The sequence below is a fragment of the Lolium perenne genome, chromosome 6 (genome assembly GCF_019359855.2).
Source record: "Lolium perenne isolate Kyuss_39 chromosome 6, Kyuss_2.0, whole genome shotgun sequence".
Taxonomy (NCBI): Eukaryota; Viridiplantae; Streptophyta; class Magnoliopsida; order Poales; family Poaceae; genus Lolium; species Lolium perenne.
The window spans coordinates 33,791,486-33,811,911 of NC_067249.2; the positions used below are offsets into that span (position 1 = coordinate 33,791,486).

The 20,426-nt window shown below is 43.1% G+C and overlaps 1 protein-coding gene across 1 annotated transcript; it reads left to right on the forward strand.

The window, feature by feature from the left end:
- Positions 1-12,546: 12,546 nt before the first annotated feature.
- Positions 12,547-18,493, forward strand: LOC127308937 (probable inactive receptor kinase At2g26730). Its single transcript, XM_051339873.2, has 2 exons — positions 12,547-14,007; positions 17,630-18,493. Exons 1-2 carry the CDS (start codon positions 12,708-12,710, stop codon positions 18,277-18,279), a joined length of 1,950 nt encoding a protein of 649 aa, XP_051195833.1. The 5' UTR covers positions 12,547-12,707; the 3' UTR covers positions 18,280-18,493.
- Positions 18,494-20,426: the final 1,933 nt, after the last annotated feature.

Genomic DNA, 20,426 nt, shown 5'->3' on the forward strand with positions numbered 1-20,426 from the left:
TAGATCTTGTGAGCTTCCTATCATGATCAAGATCATCTATTTGTAATGCTACATGCTGTGTTTGTTGGGATCCGATGAATATGGAATACTATGTGAAGTTGATTATCGATCTATCATGTATGTGTTGTTTATGATCTTGCATGCTCTTCGTTGCTAGTAGAGGCTCTGGCCAAGTTGATACTTGTGACTCCAAGAGGGAGTATTTATGCTCGATAGTGGGTTCATGCCTCCATTGAATCTGGGACAGTGACAGAAAGTTCTAAGGTTGTGGATGTGCTGTTGCCACTAGGGATAAAACATCAATGCTGTGTCTAAGGATATTTGTATTGTTTACATTACGCACAGTACTTAATGCAATTGTCTGTTGTTTGCAACTTAATACTGGAAGGGGTGCGGATGCTAACCCGAAGGTGGACTTATTAGGCATAGATGCATGCTGGATAGCGGTCTATGTTCTTTGTCGTAATGCCCTAAGTAAATCTCATAGTAGTCATCATGATATGTATGTGCATTGTTATGCCCTCTCTATTTGTCAATTGCCCAACTGTAATTTGACCCAACATGTTATTTATCTTATTGGAGAGACACCACTAGTGAACTGTGGACCCCGGTCCATTTTTTTACATCTGAAATACAACCTACTACAATCATTGTTCTCTGTTGTTCTTTGCAAGCAAACATCATTCTCCACACCATACGTTTAATCCTTTGTTTACAGCAAGCCGGTGAGATTGACAACCTCACTGTTAAGTTGGGGCAAAGTATTTTGATTGTGTTGTGCAGGTTCCACGTTGGCGCCGGAATCACTGGTGTTGCACCGCACTACACTCCTTCACCAACAACCTTCACGTGGCCTTCATCTCCTACTGGTTCGATAAACCTTGGTTTCTTACTGAGGGAAAACTTGCTGCTGTACGCATCACACCTTCCTCTTGGGGTTCCCAACGGACGTGTGCTTCACGCGCCATCAAGCATTTTTCTGGCGCCGTTGCCGAGGAGATCAAGACACGCTGCAAGGGGAGTCTCTCACACCCAATCTCTTTACTTTGTTTATTTTCTTGCTTTATTTTATTTTCTGTCTTGTTTGCTTTCTTTATATCAAAAACACAAAAAAATTAGTTACTTGTTTTACTTTATTTAATTCGGTTTTGCTTTATTTATTTTTATTATTACTAAAATGAGTAATCCTGAAGTTGAAGTTCGTTCGTTTAAGCAACAAGGGGGAGAAATTTTTAAAGATGCTTGGTATAGAATTAGTGATGCTCATCATAGGTGCACTAAGAAACACTCCACTATTATCCTCCTTAGGAACTTTTATGTTGGTATCTCTAGCTGGAATAGGTATGTTCTTGATACTCTTACGGGGGGTAATTTCTTAGGCACTCCTGCTTTAGAAGCTAGTTGTATTATTGAGAGTCTAGTTGGAATACCACCTGTTAATGAAGCTAAAATTGAAATCTCTCTTGAGGATGTCATGAAAAAGTTGGAGGCCATAGAGAAAAATCTTCCAAGCGTTGAGACTAAATTGGGAATATTACTTGGTAACACTGATAAACTTGATAAATCTCTAGGAGGAATTAATGAAAGAATTGCTGTCTTAAAAACTTGTGCTATCCATGATAATCAAACCCATAGGATTGATGAACTTGAAGAAGCTATGGGAACCTTGGGTTCAACTTTTTCTTCTCTTAAGTTTAAGGAGAATGCTTATGTGGGTAAGGAGCAAAAGTTCATGTATGTCCCTAAGATGCCAAAGCCAAAGAATCATTATGAGCTTAATATTGATAAAACCCTTAGTACCACTATGGGAAATTTAGATAATGGAGCATCTAAGGTACCATCTGCGACAAGTTGTGTTTTTAAGAAAAATTATGATGTTGATGCTTCTTCTCTTGATGTTACTTGATTTACACTTTCTGCGCCTACCTGAAAGGCGTTAAAGAAAAGCGCTTATGGAAGACAACCCATTATTTTATTTCTGCAATTTTTTTATATTTGAGTCAAGGTGCTTGTTACTACTGTAGCAATACATTTGTATCTTTATTTTATTGCATTGTTGTGCCAAGTAAAGTCTTTGATAGAAAGTTGATACTAGATTTGGATTTCTGCGCAGAAACAGATTTTTAGCTGTCACGAATTTGAGTTGATCTCTCTGTAGGAACTCCTAAAATCTTGAAAAAAATCATGCGTGATCCTAAGATATGTACGCAACTTTCGTTCAACTGGAGCTTTTCCATCTTAGCAAGTTAAGTGCCTCGAAAAAATTCATCTTTACAGACTGTTCTGTTTTGACAGATTCTGCCTTTTATTTCGCATTGCCTCTTTTACTGTGTTGAGTGGATTTCTTTGCTCCATTAACTTTCAGTAACCTTGGGTAATGTCCAGAAGTGTTGGGAATGATTGTGTTCTTGCTGAACATGTGAATTTTTGATTATGCACTAACCCTCTAATGAGATTGTTTTGAGTTTGGTGTGAAGGAAGTTTTCAAGGATCAAGAGAGGAGGATGATATAATATGATCAAGAAGAGTGAAAAGTCTAAGCTTGGGGATGCCCCCGTGGTTCATCCCTGCATATTTCAAGAAGACTCAAGCATCTAAGCTTGGGGATGCCCAAGGCATCCCCTTCTTCATCAACAACTTATCAGGTCACTTCTAGTGAAACTATATTTTTATTCCGTCACATCTTATGTGCTTTACTTGGAGCGTCTGTGTGCTTTTATTTTTGTTTGTGTTTGAATAAAATCGGATCCTAGCATTCATTGTGTGGGAGAAAGACACGCTCCGTTTTTCATATTGAACACTGGTGTTCTTAGTTTTACTTTTAATGTTCATGGCGAAAGTTGAAAGTCGCTTCATTTATTGCTATTTGGTTGGAAATAGAAAATGCTTCATGTTGTAATTGGTATATTATCTTGAATAATTTGATACTTTGCAATTGTTTTGAGCTCTCAAGCAGATCATGTTTAAGCTCTTGCATCATGTGGTTTAAACCTATTAGTGGAGAACTGACACGTCTCAAACGTATCTATAATTTCTTATGTTCCATGCTAGTTATATGACAATCCTCACATGTTTTATATACACTTTACATCATTTTGAGGCATTTTCCGGCACTAACCTATTAACAAGATGCCGAAGCGTCAGTTCCTGTTTTCTGCTGTTTTTGGTTTCAGAAATCCTACACAGGAAATATTCTCGGAATTGGACGAAACAAAAGCCCACGGTCTTATTTTGCATGGAGCCTTCCAAAAGTCCGAAGAGGAGACGAAGAGGGGCGACGAGGCGGCCACACCCTAGGGGGTGCGGCCCCACCCCTAGGCGCGCCGCCCTATGGGGTGGGACCCTCGAGCGTCCCCCGACTCTGCCCCTTCGCCTATATATTCTCTCCGTCGCGAAAACCCTATCACCGAGAGCCACGATACGAGAAAAGTTACTGTGATGCCGCCGCCAATCCCATCTCGGGGGATTCAGGAGATCGCCTCCGGCACCCTGCCGGAGAGGGGAATTATCACCGGAGGACCCTACATCATCATGCCCACCTCCGGATTGATGCGTGAGTAGTTCATCCTTGGACTATGGGTCCATAGCAGTAGCTAGATGGTTGTCTTCTCCTCTTGTGCTATCATGTTTAGATCTTGTGAGCTGCCTATCATGATCAAGATCATCTATTTGTAATGCTACATGTTGTGTTTGTTGGGATCCGATGAATATGGAATACTATGTCAAGTTGATTAATTGATCTATAATATATGTGTTGTTTATGTTCTTGCATGCTCTCCGTTGCTAGTAGAGGCTCTGGCCAAGTTGATACTTGTAACTCCAAGAGGGAGTATTTATGCTCGATAGTGGGTTCATGCCTCCATTGAATCTGGGACAGTGACAGAAAGTTCTAAGGTTATAGATGTGTTGTTGTCACTAGGGATAAAACATCGATGCTTTGTCTAAGGATATTTGTGTTGATTACATTACGCACAGTACTTAATGCAATTGTCTTTTGTTTGCTACTTAATACTGGAAGGGGTGCGGATGCTAACCCGAAGGTGGACTTTTTAGGCATAGATGCATGCTGGATAGCGGTCTATGTTCTTTGTCGTAATGCCCTAAGTAAATCTCATAGTAGTCATCATGATATGTATGTGCATTGTTATGCCCTCTCTATTTGTCAGTTGCCCAACTGTAATTTGTTCACCCAACATGCTATTTATCTTATTGGAGAGACACCACTAGTGAACTGTGGACCCCGGTCCATTCTTTTACATCTGAAATACAATCTACTGCAATCTCTGTTCTCTGTTGTTCTTCGCAAACAAACATCATTCTCCACACCATACGTTTAATCATTTGTTTACAGCAAGCCGGTGAGATTGACAACCTCACTGTTAAGTTGGGGCAAAGTATTGTGATTGTGTTGTGCGGGTTCCACGTTGGCGCCGGAATCCCTGGTGTTGCGCCGCACTACACTCCTCCACCAACAACCTTCACGTGGCCTTCATCTCCTACTGGTTCGATAACCTTGGTTTCTTTCTGACGGAAAATTTACTGTTGTGCGCATCACACCTTCCTCTTGGGGTTCCCAATGGACGTGTGCATCACGCGCCATCAAGAACTACCGTAGAGCTTGTTGAAATTTGCTTTGCATGATTGGTCTCTCTAAAGTCTAGATATTTTCTGGTAAAAATGTTTGAGCAACAAGGAAGACAGTGTAGAGTCTTATAATGCTTGCAATATGTTCTTATGTAAGTTTTGCTGTACCGGTTCATACTTGTGTTTGCTTCAAACAACCTTGCTAGCCAAAGCCTTGTACTGAGAGGGAATGCTTCTCGTGCATCCAAAACCTTGAGCTAAAACTTATGCCATTTGTGTCCACCATAACTACCTACTATGTGGTATTTTTCTGCCATTCCAAAGTAAATTGCTTGCATGCTACCTTTAAAAAAATTCATTCCTTGTCTTTGCAATACATAGCTCATGGGAAAGTAGCCTAAAAAACTATTGTGGTAAAGAATATGTCGCTTATGTATCTTAGTTCTTATAAGTTGCTTGTTGAGCGGTCACCATGTTATCTGGGGATGCCATCAACCTGTTACACTTTTGTTGAATATCATGTGAGTTGCTATGCATGTTCGTCTTGTCTGAAGTAAGGGAGATTTGCCATGAGTTAAATGGTTTGAGTATGCATATTGTTAAAGAAGAACATTGGGCCACCAACCAAAGCCATGTATCATGGTGGAAGTTTCAGCTTGGACATTAATCCTCAAATCTCTTATGAGAATATTATCTGTTGTTGAATGCTTAAAGCATAAAAGAGGAGTCCATTATCTGTTTTCTATGTTGTCCCGGTATGGATGTCCTCAAGTTGAGATCTATCAAAATTAAGAAATCAAATGCGATCTATCTCCTTGTACCTTTGTACATGTGGCATAGAGGTACCCCTTTGTGACACTTGGTTGAAACATATGTAATGCAATGATAATCCATGGAAATCTGAGCTAATTAGGACAAGGTGCGGGCACTATTAGTATTTGATGCATGAGGCTTGCAACTTATAGGAGGTTTTATGCATAACACATATGAATTATTACTACCGTTGACAAAATTGTTTCCATGTTTTCAAAATAAAAAGCTCTAGCACATGAGTAATCCCTGCTTCCCTCTGCGAAGGGCCTTTCTTTTACTTTATGTTGATTCAGTTTACCTACTTCTTTCTAACTTAGAAGCAAACACTTGTGTCAACTGTGTGCATTGATTCTTACATACTTGCTTATTTGCACTCATCATATTACTTTGTGTTGACAATTATCCATGAGATATACATGTTGAAAGTTGAAAGCAACTGCTGGAACTTAAATCTTCCTTTGTGTTGCTTCAAAACCTTCTATTAAGAATCTATTGCTTTATGAGTTAACTCTTATGCAAGACTTGTTGATGCTTGTCTTGAAAGTACTATTCATGAAAAGTCTTTGCTATATGATTCAGTTGTTTAGTCATTATCTATTTGTTAACAAACTATAGACCATTGCTTCGAATCACTTCATTCATCTCATATGCTTTACAATAGTATTGATCAAGATTATGATAGTAGCATGTCACTTCAGAAATTATCCTTGTTATTGTTTACCTACTCGAGGGCGAGTAGGAACTAAGCTTGGGGATGCTTGATACGTCTCAAACGTATCTATAATTTCTTATGTTCCATGCTAGTTTTATGACAATACTCACATTTTCATATACACTTTACATCATTTTGATGCATTTTCTGGTACTAACCTATTAACAAGATGCCGAAGGGCCAGTTCGTGTATTCTGCTGTTTTTGGTTTCAGAAATCCTACACAGGAAATATTCTCGGAATTGGACGAAACAAAAGCCCACGGTCTTATTTTCCACGGAGCCTTCCAGAACATCGAAGAGGAGACGAAGAGGGGCAACGAGGCGGCCACACCATAGGGGGGCGCGGCCCCACCCCTGGCTGCGCCGCCATATGGGGTGGGCCCCTCGGGCGTCCCCCGACTCTGCCCCTTCGCCTATATAATCCTTCCGTCGTGAAAACCCTAGTACCGAGAGCCACGATACGAGAAAAGTTAATGAGACGCCGCCGCCGTCAACCCCATCTCGGGGGGTTCTGAAGATCGCCTCCGGCACCCTGCCGGAGAGGGGAATCACCACCGGAGGGCTCTACATCACCATGCCCGCCTCCGGACTAATGCATGAGTAGTTCATCCTTGGACTATGGGTCCATAGCAGTAGCTAGATGGTTGTTTTATCCTCTTGTGCTATCATGTTTAGATCTTGTGAGCTGCCTATCATGATCAAGATCATCTATTTGTAATGCTACATGTTGTGTTTGTTGGGATCCGATGAATATGGAATACTATGTGAAGTTGATTATCGATCTATCATATATGTGTTGTTTATGATCTTGCATGCTCTCCGTTGCTAGTAGAGGCTCTGGCCAAGTTGATACTTCTGACTCCAAGAGGGAGTATTTATGCTCGATAGTGGGTTCATGCCTCCATTGAATGCAGGACGATGTGAGAAAGTTCTAAGGTTGTGGATGTGCTGTTGCCACTAGGGATAAAACATCAATGCTTTGTCTAAGGATATTTGTATTGTTTACATTACGCACAATACTTAATGCGATTGTCTGTTGTTTGCAACCTAATACTGAAAGGGGTGCGGATGCTAACCCGAAGGTGGACTTTTTTAGGCATAGATGCATGCTGGATAGCGGTCTATGTTCTTTGTCGTAATGCCCTAAGTAAATCTCATAGTAGTCATCATGATATGTGTGTGCATTGTTATGCCCTCTCTATTTGTCAATTGCCCAACTGTAATTTGTTCACCCAACATATTATTTATCTTATTGGAGAGACACCACTAGTGAACTGTGGACCCCGGTCCATTCTTTTACATCTGAAATACAACCTACTGCAATCATTGTTCTCTGTTGTTCTTTGCAAGCAAACATCATTCTCCACACCATATGTTTAATCATTTGTTTACAGCAAGCCGGTGAGATTGACAACCTCACTGTTAAGTTGGGGCAAAGTATTTTGATTGTGTTGTGCAGGTTCCACGTTGGCGCCGGAATCACTGGTGTTGCGCCGCACTACACTCCTTCACCAACAACCTTCACGCCTAATCCTAAATAGAATTTAAGGACGTAGGGATTTCTATGTAAATGGAATGAACTTATAATCTGATGATCGAGTTGATTCCATGATTATAAGTTCATAACCCTAGCGCCCATTCCCATTTTGGGCGGAACAGATCTACTAATTCTTTTATTCCAGTTAGTAAGAGGGATCTTGAACTAAGAAAGAAATAGACCTAGCAGCTAAAAGAGGGTATCCTGAGCAATTGCAAGAATGGGGTTCATTGATATTCCTGGTAAAGTAGATGCTATCACACATACAGTCATACTCAATTCGATGGAATTGTTTGATCTTAAAGGGGATCTTCTATAATTTTGCACATAAGGGGTAATTTCTTGGTTTCGTCCAGTCATTAATAACTTGATTATTTTTAGATAATAGTAGATAGAAAGAACGCCCGTAAGGAGTCCTATTGAAACCAAGAAATATAGGCCTGCTTGCCACACCAGAATAGAGAGAGTTTTCCGAAGAAACCTGCTAGTGGAGGAAGGCCTCCTAGGGATAAGAGACATAGGGCTTAAGAGAGAGCCAAAAAAGGATCTTTCGTGTATAATCCTGCATAATCTCGATTGTTATCAGTTCCGGTACGTAGACCAAATAATACAATGCAAGCAAAAGTTCCTACATTCATGGAGATATAGAACAACATATAAGTTATCAAGCCTTCATCTCCTACTGGTTCGATAAACCTTGGTTTCTTACTGAGGGAAAACTTGCTGCTGTACGGATCATACCTTCCTCTTGGGGTTCCCAACGGACGTGTGCTTCACGCGCCATCAAGCAACCATATCAGACCTAGGAGGCCAATAGAGCTACTCAACATAGGATGCCAAGCAAGTGAAGATGAGGAGAAGTACATGGTAGCTATTGACGTCTCCGATGGCACGACGAGACACGTGAGGGTCGTGGTGGCTTCGCCTGAACCAAGTCGCAACCTAGTGCGCCAGCCAACTCATCTCACCGCTACCTACGCACCAAGGAAGGGATGTCATCCAGGCGGCAACGACGCTCACCGTCACCCAACTGAAAACCTACCCGAAGATAGGGATGCACGCTAGCAGACGTGGACACGCCAATCAAATCAACTTGGACCAGTCGAAGTGCCAGAGAAGTGATACGTCTAAAACATATCTACTTTCCCGAACACTTTTGCTATTGTTTTCCCTTTATCTTGTATTTTGAATACAACAAACGCGGACTAACGCCGTTTTCAGCAGAATTGCGCTGGTGTCCCCTTTTTGTGCAGAAATCCAACTTTCAGGAAAATTCCCGAAAAATATCGCAAAATCCATATTTCACCCGAAGACTCACGGAGCCAGAAGACGAGATGGAGGGGCTACAAGGGGCCCACACCTACCCTAGGCGCGGGCCAGGCCTTGGCCGCGCCTAGGGGTGGTCTGGCCGCCTCGGCCACCCCCTCGACCTCTCCTTCGCACTATAAGAAGCCCCTGACCTGAAAACCGAGGGGGTTCGACATTTTTCCAGAAAGAGTTCCGCTACTCCGCCGCCACCAGAAACTCCAATCCGGGACCAGAAACTTCATTCTTTGCACCCTGCCTGGACATGGATTTGGAGGAGATCATCGCCATCGCCATTGCCATCACCGACGCCTCTCCATCAACCATCCATGATTCCCCATCCATGTGTGAGTAATTCCCCGTTGTAGGTTGTAGGGGATGGTAGATATTGGATGATTTTGGTCATGTAATAGCTATAAGATTGTTATGGACATAGTGCCTAGTATTCGTTGTTAGTATTTTTGACAATGTTGCAACTTGCTATGCGTAATGCTTGTCACTTTGGGCCCGAGTGCCATGATCTCAGATCTGAACATGTTATTGATTCATGATGATAATTATTATTTTTGATCATACCTGCAAGTTGTATACACATATTGTTGTCCGGAACCTGAGGCCCCAAAGTGACAGAAATTGGGATAACCGGAGGGGATGGCTATGATGTGAGGATCACGTGTGTTCACGGAGTGTTAATGCTTTACTCCAGTACTCCATTAAAAGGAGTACCTTAATTACCAGTATTTTCCCTAGAGGCCCCGCTGCAACGGGCTAGCAGGACAAAAGATGTAGTGCAAGTTTCTCATTGCGAGCACGCACGACTAAATAGGAACACACGCCTATGGTTATCTTATACTAGGATGCTTATATCATTATTACTTGCAATGCCTATGTCTTTTTATTATATGAACTATCTCATTCATGAAGCGCCCGTTCATCCATCCATGTGCCTACAATATTTTAATCATGTTGTTTACTGCAATCATCGCTACTGCTGTTTTTATTTCGCTACCATTGTTACTTCACTACTACCACTGCTATAAAACTGCTACTACTGATAAACTGTTGCGAGCAAGTCTATTTCCAGGTGCAGGTGAATTGACAACTCATGTGTTAAAGCTTATAAATATTCTTTGACTCCCCTTGTGTCGAATCAATAAATTTGGGTTTTACTTCCCTCGAAGACTGTTGCGATCCCCTATACTTGTGAGTCATCAAGAAGGACGAGTCGAACGCTACCAGTGGCAAAAGGTTGAGCCGGCCAGAGCCACCAGCCGGAGGAGGGCTGCGAGGGAGACTCGGCGTCGCAAAAGTTGAAAGGGGATTATGGTTAGGGTTGTTTGGTTGCTGAGGAGAGAGTGCGACCGGTGGTCTGACTGACTCGATCAGTCTGGTTTAACCAAACCAGTCCACCTAACTAGTAGGGTCCAAGGGCATATATGTCTTTACCAAAATACCCCAAATTCTATAAATCCTTAAAATCCCAAATAAAAAACCAAAAATTAAATAAAAACTAGAAAATAATAAAATAAATATTCTATATTGCAATTTAGTTCTTAAAATTATTTTTTGAATAAAGTTTCAAAACCTCAAATTTATTAATTAAAAATAATTCTAAGAATAAAAAACCATTACTCTTAAGTAAAAAAATAAGGAAAAATTTAGGAAATTCCTAAAAATAAATCACAAACTTAAATTCCATTTTCCTATTAAGTACTTTAAAATAAGAACAGAAAATTATTAAAAAGATTCTCTCTACTAATTAAAACAATTATGAAAAATCTCAGAAAAGTCTTAAATAATTATTATTAATTCTTTTGAAATTTATAATTAATCCTTATTCTTTAAATGAATTCAAATTAATTATACTAACTCAAATTGAAGAATTTTAATAACAATCATCACATAAGGGGTAACACCAACTGATAATTCACTAAAGCATGCATCATTTGGATCTTTAACCATTGCCATTTTTGAACAATGATGCTACTTTTTAGAACCCAATGTCCCGGGTCAGTACAAACAATCCAACTGCACTACCTTGCAGTATACATGCAAAAGTTTATCGCTTGCTCATATCAATTGATTACTTTTATCAAAATACTTGGAACTTACTATTCGTGTCACTCCTGCCCATTACAAAGCAAAGTATTACTTTTTCAATTATGAACATGGTTATGTGGTGGGCAATGGAATCATGGTATAACTATTGGAGGTTCCATTGCAACTAGGTTTATATCCACATAGGATTAACAACAAATGTCGTATACTGATTTTTGTGTTGTAATAACCGTGTTAATTATAAGGTCTGGAGTGGAATGGAGCAGTTAGATGTACCTTTTTCCCCTCGCATGTCAATTGATGCACTTTACTAAAGCGGTAGCGTCCTCTGGGAGCAACATGAGTGGTCGGGAGCCCTCAAGTCCACAAAGTACTATGGTCTACAAAGGGTTGGAGAAAACCGGTGAAGGCTACAGAGGTCGGAACCTACCCAAAGGGGTACGTGGCCCGGAGAGGGTATATCATCGACGTCGAGAAGACCGACGAGGATCCAAGGCCAGAACTACAACAAGGGTGTGTATGCGGGGTTGCGGAGAAGGACAATGATTGACTTGGACCTTAGACTGGGCCCCATCTTAAAGAAGTATGGATGGGAAAGTACGCCTGGTTGTGTGCCACAAGGCTAAGTTCTCTTACGGGAAAAGTAACACACCTCTGAAGAGTGTATTTAATTGTGTCTTGTCACTCCCAGTTCTGGAAATGAACTGTGAACGCTGCAGGAAAGAAAGTCCATGAAGTTCTAGACACATGTGAAGGCTGACGAACATAGTTTTTCAGAATAAAAGCAACTCTTTGAAGAAAGATTTACAAAAACATGCATTACCTGCGAATTTATGGTCTATGGTTGTAACTAGTGCGTCAAACACTTTTTTTCTATAATGAACTTTTTAAGTATGCTCGTACTCACCCTTCTTTGAATCCCAAGTTTTGACTGCAAGAACAACCGGGAGGAGGTCACCGAAGGAGCTGAATACACCGAAGACATCTGCTACAAAGAACCAAACTTATCCAGAGGAGTCGAAGGCATCGACTATGTGATTGCCTACGACCCAGAGGGAGACAATGAGGAGGCTGAAGAGTAGTAGTAACACATAAGTTAGTTAGTCGGACATCATTAAACCTTATAGAATAAAGCTGCGCAAGTAGTCATGGTACTTAGTTTACTTCTATTTGTTATTCGAAAGTCCTTTAGTGTTGAACTAGAACTGGACCAAGGAGAAACTCAAGTGTGATGTACATATGTGGTTTGTAATATTAAGTGTTTAAATAAAAAAACTAGTTATGTTTTCGTTAACTACTTCTATGGATGTAATATTTACAAGTTGGTATTTCACAACTGTTATATCAACGACTACCTAGTAATGTTTGTTCCTTAAAAGATAAAAGTCCATGCCTTTCAATCTTAGGTGCATGATGCAGGAGTAGGGAAGATCGTGGTTGGGATCCCTCAACATATATATCCTCCCCGGATGCTGCTGTGTTTGAACCACATGAAAATACTTGTCTTGTAACAAACCTGCACGTACATAAGACACGCGACGTTCACATCCATCGTGCAGCGTTTGGCAGCGCTCGCCCGTGCTCGAACCATGAAAATCCAAAGAAACGCTTCTTCTGGTCTTCCCTCCTACCCTGCTCTTCTTTTGTTCTGACGAAACGAAACAGTTGTGTCCTTCCCAACAGTACGTAGCCGCAGAATGGCCGCGCTCCAAACGGCGGCTCTGCTGCTGCTACTTGTGCTGGCCGTCGCCTCCGAGGCCGCGGAGCCGCCGCAGCAAGAGCGGACAGCGCTCCAGGAGTTCCTGCTCGGCACGCCGCACGAGCGCTCGCTGGGGTGGAACTCGCCGTCGGCACCCTCGGCGTGCCTCTGGTTCGGCGTCACCTGCGACGCGGCCAACGCCACGGTCGTCGCGGTTCGCCTGCCCGGCGTCGGCCTTGTCGGTGACTTCCCCGCCGGCACGCTCGGCAAGCTCACGTCCCTGCACACCCTCTCCCTCCGCTCTAACCGCCTCTTCGGCGCCGTGCCCGGCGACATATTCTCTCTTCTCAACCTCCACTCGCTCTACCTCCAGAACAACCGCCTCTCCGGCGCTGTCCCGCCAGAGCTCGCCGGACTCACGGCGCTCCGGCACCTGGCGCTGTACGACAACGAGTTCTCCGGCGAGATACCAGCCGCGCTCGACGGCCTGGCAGAGCTCCGTTCGATAAGGCTGGATGGTAACCGTCTCTCCGGCAGCATCCCGAGCCTGAGCGGCCTCCGGCGGCTCGAGGTGTTCAACGTGTCCGAAAACCAGCTCGACGGCGCCATCCCAGCCTTCCTCGCGCGGTTCCCGCCCGAGTCATTCGCCGGAAACCCCGGGCTCTGCGGCGAGCCCCTCGACAGTCCCTGCCCGGTATCGTCAAGAAAGAAGAAGGGGCTATCCGGCGCGGCGATCGCGGCCATTGCCGTAGGAGCAGCGGCGGCCGCGCTGCTCGCACTCGTCCTGCTCGTCCTCTGCTTCGTCCGCCGGCGCCGGGACGCGGCTGCCACCGGCGACAACAACGGTAACAAAGCGACGTCCACGCCGACGCAGGACAGAGGGTTCACGCCGTCGCCGGTGTCCGGCGAGATGACCGACCTGGCCGACCTGACATCCTCAAAAGACCTCGTCCCGTCGGCGGGGGAGACGACGACTCGCCGGCTGGTGTTCGTGGGCGCCGGCGCCGGCGGCTACAGCTTCGACCTGGAGGACCTGCTGCGCGCGTCGGCGGAGGTGCTGGGGAAGGGCAGCGCCGGGACGACGTACAGGGCGGTGCTAGAGGACGGGGCGACGGTGGTGGTGAAGCGGCTCAAGGACGTGGTGGCGGCGCGGCGGGAGTTCGCGTCCGCATTGGAGGCGCTGGGGCGGGTGGAGCACCGCAACCTGCTCCCCGTCCGCGCGTACTACTTCTCCAAGGACGAGAAGCTCCTCGTCGCCGACTACCTCCCCGCCGGCAGCCTCGCCGCGGCGCTCCACGGTCAGTCATCTCCTACTCTCAGTCTCAGTCAGTGACAGTTGTATTATTGCACTTGAAAATGGAAGTAAACTCCGGTCAAGGAGTAGAATTCAGTCACAGCGCTGTCCAAATATTCAATCAGTGTAAGGGACAAGACGACGGCGATGGTTCCGTCATTTTTGTAGGTTCTAAAATATCGTAAGTAGGAAAATGATTGGGAGGTATAGCAAATGCGATTCCATTTGGCTAGCGTACGTTGTTGAAAGTTACGTAATTCCAAAACATTCAAAGGGATGATCAACGGGTGGCTCGGCCGTGCCATTGGTTATCCATCCGTGATGGCATCCTGTGGCCGCCTAGTCATGTTCTTTGATTGATCTCAACGTATTGTCCGTTCTGCAATCAGTTCAAGGCCACGAAAAAGAAAGAGAATTATACTGTTGCAGTTCGCTGCCTAATTTTGACTTGAATCTTCTCAATTATTCCGTAGATCACTAGTGTAGTGTAGGTGTATAGACTTGGGCTTAGTTTGTATGAGTAAGTTCGATAGACCTGCCGAACAACTACTCTTCCTACACGAAGAAATGTTGTACTTCGTTCTAGAAATATTTATTTAGATCCTGAATTTGTAGATGTCCAAAGGACCTACCCAATCCAGTGTAATTAACCGAGCTTGTGGTGCAACAAGCTAACTTGAAAAGGTACATATTACAGCTATCAAAATGCTGCAAATAATTTAGCAGAGAGATAGAGTATGTATTTACAATATCAAAAAATAACGAGTCTAAACTTAGCTAACAAGTAAAAACACAAAATTCAAAATATTAAGTCAAAATTTGCTGCCTAATTTTGACTTGAAACTTATCAATTATCCCGTAGATCACTAGTGTAGAATAGGTCTTAGACTTAGGCTTAGTTTATGTGAGTAAGTTTGATACACCTGCCAAACAAGCATAGGTTGCTGTGTGGATGTACATGACCTCACTGACATACCGGTGACCTATCCGATCCAGTGCAACTGATAAGTATCTAGTTTATTTTTAGTGTGTAGATTCACTCATTATGTTATGTGTTTATTTCATTTTAAAATATGTAAACGTCTTATATTTATGAACCTATTAAAATGCTGCGAATAATTTAGCAGACACATATAATATATATTTACAATGTCAAAAAGCGTTCAGTTTAAACTTAGTAACAACTACAAAATAGAATAATTAAAATCTAAAGTTGGAATGCGAATTCAGCTCATGAACAAATATTTTGTGATAAATAGATGATACTCCATCCGCTTCAATCAATTAAACTTATATCATTTTGAAAAGGTAATTCGGTTATGTAAGCTTTGATCTAACATCTAGAAAAAACTATTAGCAACTTTAGCATAATATAGATATCACCTGAAAATATATTTCAGATTATACGTACCTAACGATATTGATTTTGTATTGTACATGTTAATACAAAATTTGGTCAAACTTCACACGGTTTGACTTTTTACAAAAAAGGCCTTCTTCATTGGAGATAGTACATGTTATATTTTTTTATAAAGAAATCGACTTAAATACATTCACTACCTAGCCAAGTGAGGATGTTCATTTCTTTATACATTTAACATGATTTTATTTTTTTCCTAAGCACCGGCTGCACCACAAGAAGCAACAAATTGCATACTACCACCACACCTAGGGCTAGAATTGATCATAACTACTAGGTAGTTACATTTTATGAAAACAATCATTGTTCGGAGAAGTCATTTGCGCATAACCCAAAATGACGGATTAAATGCGAGTTTGCAATTTTTGCAAACAATACCAACTGTCTTCTGTGCAAATATTTGGTCAGTTTGGGCTGAAAGGACAGAAGTCCACATGGTATATAATTTTAGATTTTTTTGGAGTTTTTTCAAGTTCTCCTGAATGTCTATATTTTTTAGCCAAATTTGAAGTTTCAAACATGATCATTGAATTACGACCAAACATAAAGTTAGGTTGGGCTTAAATTTTTAACATTGTATAGGAGACTACTTACGATTTTCTAGGTTTTCTCGTACTTCTTAGGAAAGTTTGAATTCTTACCCAAATTGTGGTGATCTGCACTCAAATGTTAAAGAATGGGTGTGAATAATTATTGATGGAATGAAATTAAGCTAGTTCACAATTAGGTGATATCATCAAATTTAAGTTGCAGCTCTCATGATTAACAAGAATCACAAAACAATTCAATGGCCATAGAAAGTTTTTCTCAGTTGCAAACTTGTAATCCATGTTACAACACATGAGTAGAAGGAATCAAGAAGCAATGCAATGATCCAAATGTTTTTTCCTAAATTGCAGCCATATGTGTAACTTGTCTCTGTGGCAACTCAAATTAAAACTCATGCTAGCACGAGTCACGGTGTAATTCTATGAACTAGGGATTAAGCAAGAATTAAGGTCATTCTCTTCGACTAAAAGTTAGCTAAACCATTGAATAAATGGTGCCTATGACCAACTGTAGCACAAATTAATATTAATAATAATAATATTATTATTATTTGCGGTTTACTCCACCACAAACTTAGGTGAACCGAATGCATCCTCCCATCTAATTTTACATCACCGATGGTCACAAGTTCATGCATATGTTTTAGGCTGTGATTAACTCACAGTCTACTGAGAACTAAGTAGTTATTAGTAGAATGATGTCATAAAAAATCTCAGGTGCAAATCTTACATTTTGAAGTTATTTTTCGTACTTGCAACTTCACTTGTAACGATATTTTTTTGTTGCATCCCTATTGCAACTGAAAGAATTCTGAGCTTCAGCCCAACTTACTACTTAAGTGCACATATCACGATGCAATAACGACATTGCAGTTTAGTCAACACTAGGTTAATTCTCATTCTACCGAAAACTATCAATTCCCTGTGTTTTATGTTACTGTTGCATCACCATTGGAGTAGTTGGCAGTTTACACCTATGAAACGCGGATACTTTTCTTTTCTGCCGTACCGGTATCGGATACTACTCGGATACGGGATACTGCCCGGATACTTCCCGATACGTATCCCGTACGTATCTGCTAATTTTTGAATTAAAGAAAAATAAGAAAATTACAGACACATGAGGGATACCCAAGGGATACTCGAGCGATACTCGAGGGGTACTTGAGCCAGCCCACCGTTCCCTCATCTTCTACCGCTGATCCTTCCATTTCACCCCATCCCTATCGAACGATTGATTTGATCTTTGAATTCATTCCTTCTCCATTTAGATAAGCAATGACTAGTACATCGCATCAAACATATTTTCAGTTGGGAGCTCGAGCTAGAGCATGTACAACGGCAACAACTACATGAAATGCATCCCAACTATACTAGCTATTGATTCGTGTGATCTCTAGACATGAATTTTACTTCTTTAATTATTAAAATATGTATGTTGGATGTGGAGGAAAACATCCACATCCATGTTAATGCTATGAAAAATATTTAATTTCTTTATTTTTTAAAATATTTACGTATATATGAACGTATCCTCGTATCTGCGTTTTTGAAAAATTGCCGTATCGTGGTATCCCTGTATCGCGTATCAGATATGTATCCAAGTATCCGTGCTTCCTAGGTTTACACTAGCTGAAAATATCACTTTCCACCTGCAGGAAGCCGAGGATCCGGGCAAACACCGATGGACTGGGACGCGCGTGCACGGGCGGCGCTGTGCGCGGCGCGTGGGATGGCGCATCTTCACGCGGCGCATGGCCTTGTCCATGGCGACGTCAAGTCCTCAAACCTGTTGCTCCGGCACGGCGGCGACCCTGACAACGCCGCCGCGCTCTCCGACTACTCCCTGCAGCACCTCTTCGCCCCGCTGCCGCCGTCCGCGCGTGCCGGCGGATACCATGCGCTGGAACTGGTGGACCCGCGTCGGCCGACGTTCAGCTCGGACGTGTACTCCCTTGGGGTGCTCTTCCTCGAGATCCTCACCGGCAAGTGCCCAGCTTCGGGGACGGCCGGCGTGGACGGCGGTGGCGTGGCGTTGGACCTGCCTCGGTGGGTGCAGTCGGTGGTGCGGGAGGAGTGGACGGCGGAGGTGTTCGACCAGGAGCTGGTGCGGCTAGGAGGCGGCGCGGAGGAGGAGATGGTGGCGCTGCTGCAGGTGGCCATGGCATGCGCGGCGACCATGCCTGATGCCCGGCCGGAGGCGACGGAGGTGCTGAAGAGGGTCGAGGAGATCGGCGGAGGTCGGCACGGGCGGGCCACGACGGAGGAGGAGGGATCATGGGGCACGCCGACCGGTGCATCACCGTGACTCACCTACCGGGATGTAATGAAGGCAGCACAACACAACAAATGTACTGAATGCATTCGCAAAAAAAAATGTCATGGTAAAATGCATACGTGTACCTAAGCATAGGGGTCTGTTGTTTTTTTTCGATCAGATCAGATAATGCTACACCTTCATTGCCTTATCCTGTATGGCTAATCACTTCCTCCGGTGAATGCAAATGTAAGCATTTTTTTTTGTTTGAAAAAGTGGTTTTGAGTGGTTTTGTATTAATTAAAAAAAACACAGCTTTTGTTACAATCTTTCCAAGCCAGTCTTGATGCGCATGAAGAGACCGCACTTAGTGACACACCCCCACTGAACTCTCTCTGACATAGCTCATGAGCAATCTTGTTGCAACTTCTGTCGGTATTGACTAGGGAAACTTGGGAATCAAGGGCCTTTTTGAGCTTGAATTCCTTCGCAATCATGCTAAGGTCAGACCTGTCTTGACTTTCGTCTTTGAAACTTTCACAATTGATATGCAGTTTTTTTCAATGATTAGGTCTACTGACGAATTTTCAATGTCATTTTAAGGCCCTTTAAACAGCCAATGCCTTCTCACATCGAAGCAGCGCCACACTGGGCAATGACACCCAAGGCCGAGCACACTACTTGACCATAATGGTCACGAAGTACAACACCCCATGCTCCCTTTTTTCATCCTCTCGGTAACTAGCATCAACATTACACTTCAGCCATCCTTGGAGAGGTTTTCTCCTTCTCCCTTTTTTCCTTCATGTTTAGCTTGTTGCTTCTGCACACCAACTGAATTTATAGGTGCTTTGCCTTTCCTATCAATATTGCCTTTTCCAGATGCTAATCCCTGAAAAGTACTTGGATAATTCTAAAGAAAACTGATAAGAGATATCAATGGATGAATCACCTTTGTGTAAAATTATATATCTTCTATGATGCCATGCCCTCCACCAAATAAACTCATCTTGTTTCTTAAGTCATGATTTAAGCTATGTAGCAAAACAAGCACCCAATCATGCCATATATATGCTAGTTTAGTTTTAGGCGGAAACTCCCAAATCTCATTTAAACATTGTCTCACAGCCAACACCTTCGTACATTTCATGGTTGTGTGGTATCCCGACTCCTCTTCCATCCCGCAAATGGAGCGAGTAGGTAGTACATTAGGAAATGCCCATAGGTATGGACTTGAGTTTTAGGAAAAAGAACATGCTAGTGGTTTCGTCGACTTGTCAGACAAATGAGGTATCCGACGAATATTAATTGGAAGCTAAAAAGTCGCTGAGATTGTATTGATTCTAGGGTTTACAATTGTGTGTCGTATGATAAGGGTTCTGGATGGCCTCCCCGGTGGCTCCTCCTAGCCCTTATATAGTGGGCTAGGTGTCAGAGTACATACCCGGGTCGGTTACATATTATATGTCGGTTTGGCTAATATTTTCTATCCCTAAAGAGCTCCAAGCTCCCAGGGTTGGGAGCGTTTGTGGTTGATCCGCAGGTCTCTTTTGTGGGCCCCGCATCGAGGATTGTGACGCGTTGTGTGTGGTCGCAGTTGGTTCTAGGATGTACGTACTCCGTAAGGCGGTTCTCTTGGTTGATTATGTCGATTGGCCTCTCCACCCATGCATCATCTTCCTTCCCCAAGTCCCCACTCGCCGCCAGTACCCAATCTCGCGCCTCTGCCATTGATACGTCTCAAATGTATCTATAATTTTTGATGCTTCATGCTTGTTTTACACCAGTTTATATATGTCTTGCTCATACTTCGTTGCACTTTTACATGATTTCCGGCACTAACCTATTAACAAGATGCCACTGTGCCAGTTCCCTGTTTTCTGCTATTTTTGTATTTCAGAAAAGTTGTCCATGAAATATTCTCGGAATTAGACGAGACAAAAGCCGAAGTCAATATTTTACCGTAACAAAGACAGAGTCCAGAGGGGAGTCAAGGGGGCAGCAGGACGGCCACACCTTCCCTAGGCGCGGCCTAGCCCTGGCCCGCGCCTAGGGGTGGTGTGGGCCACCCTGGCCTCCACCGACATCGCCCCTCCGCCTATTTATTCACGATCTCAGGAAAACCCTAGATACCCAAGGCTCCATCCACGAAAAGTTCCGCCGCGTCCGTCATCGCATAACCCATCTCGGGGGGGGGG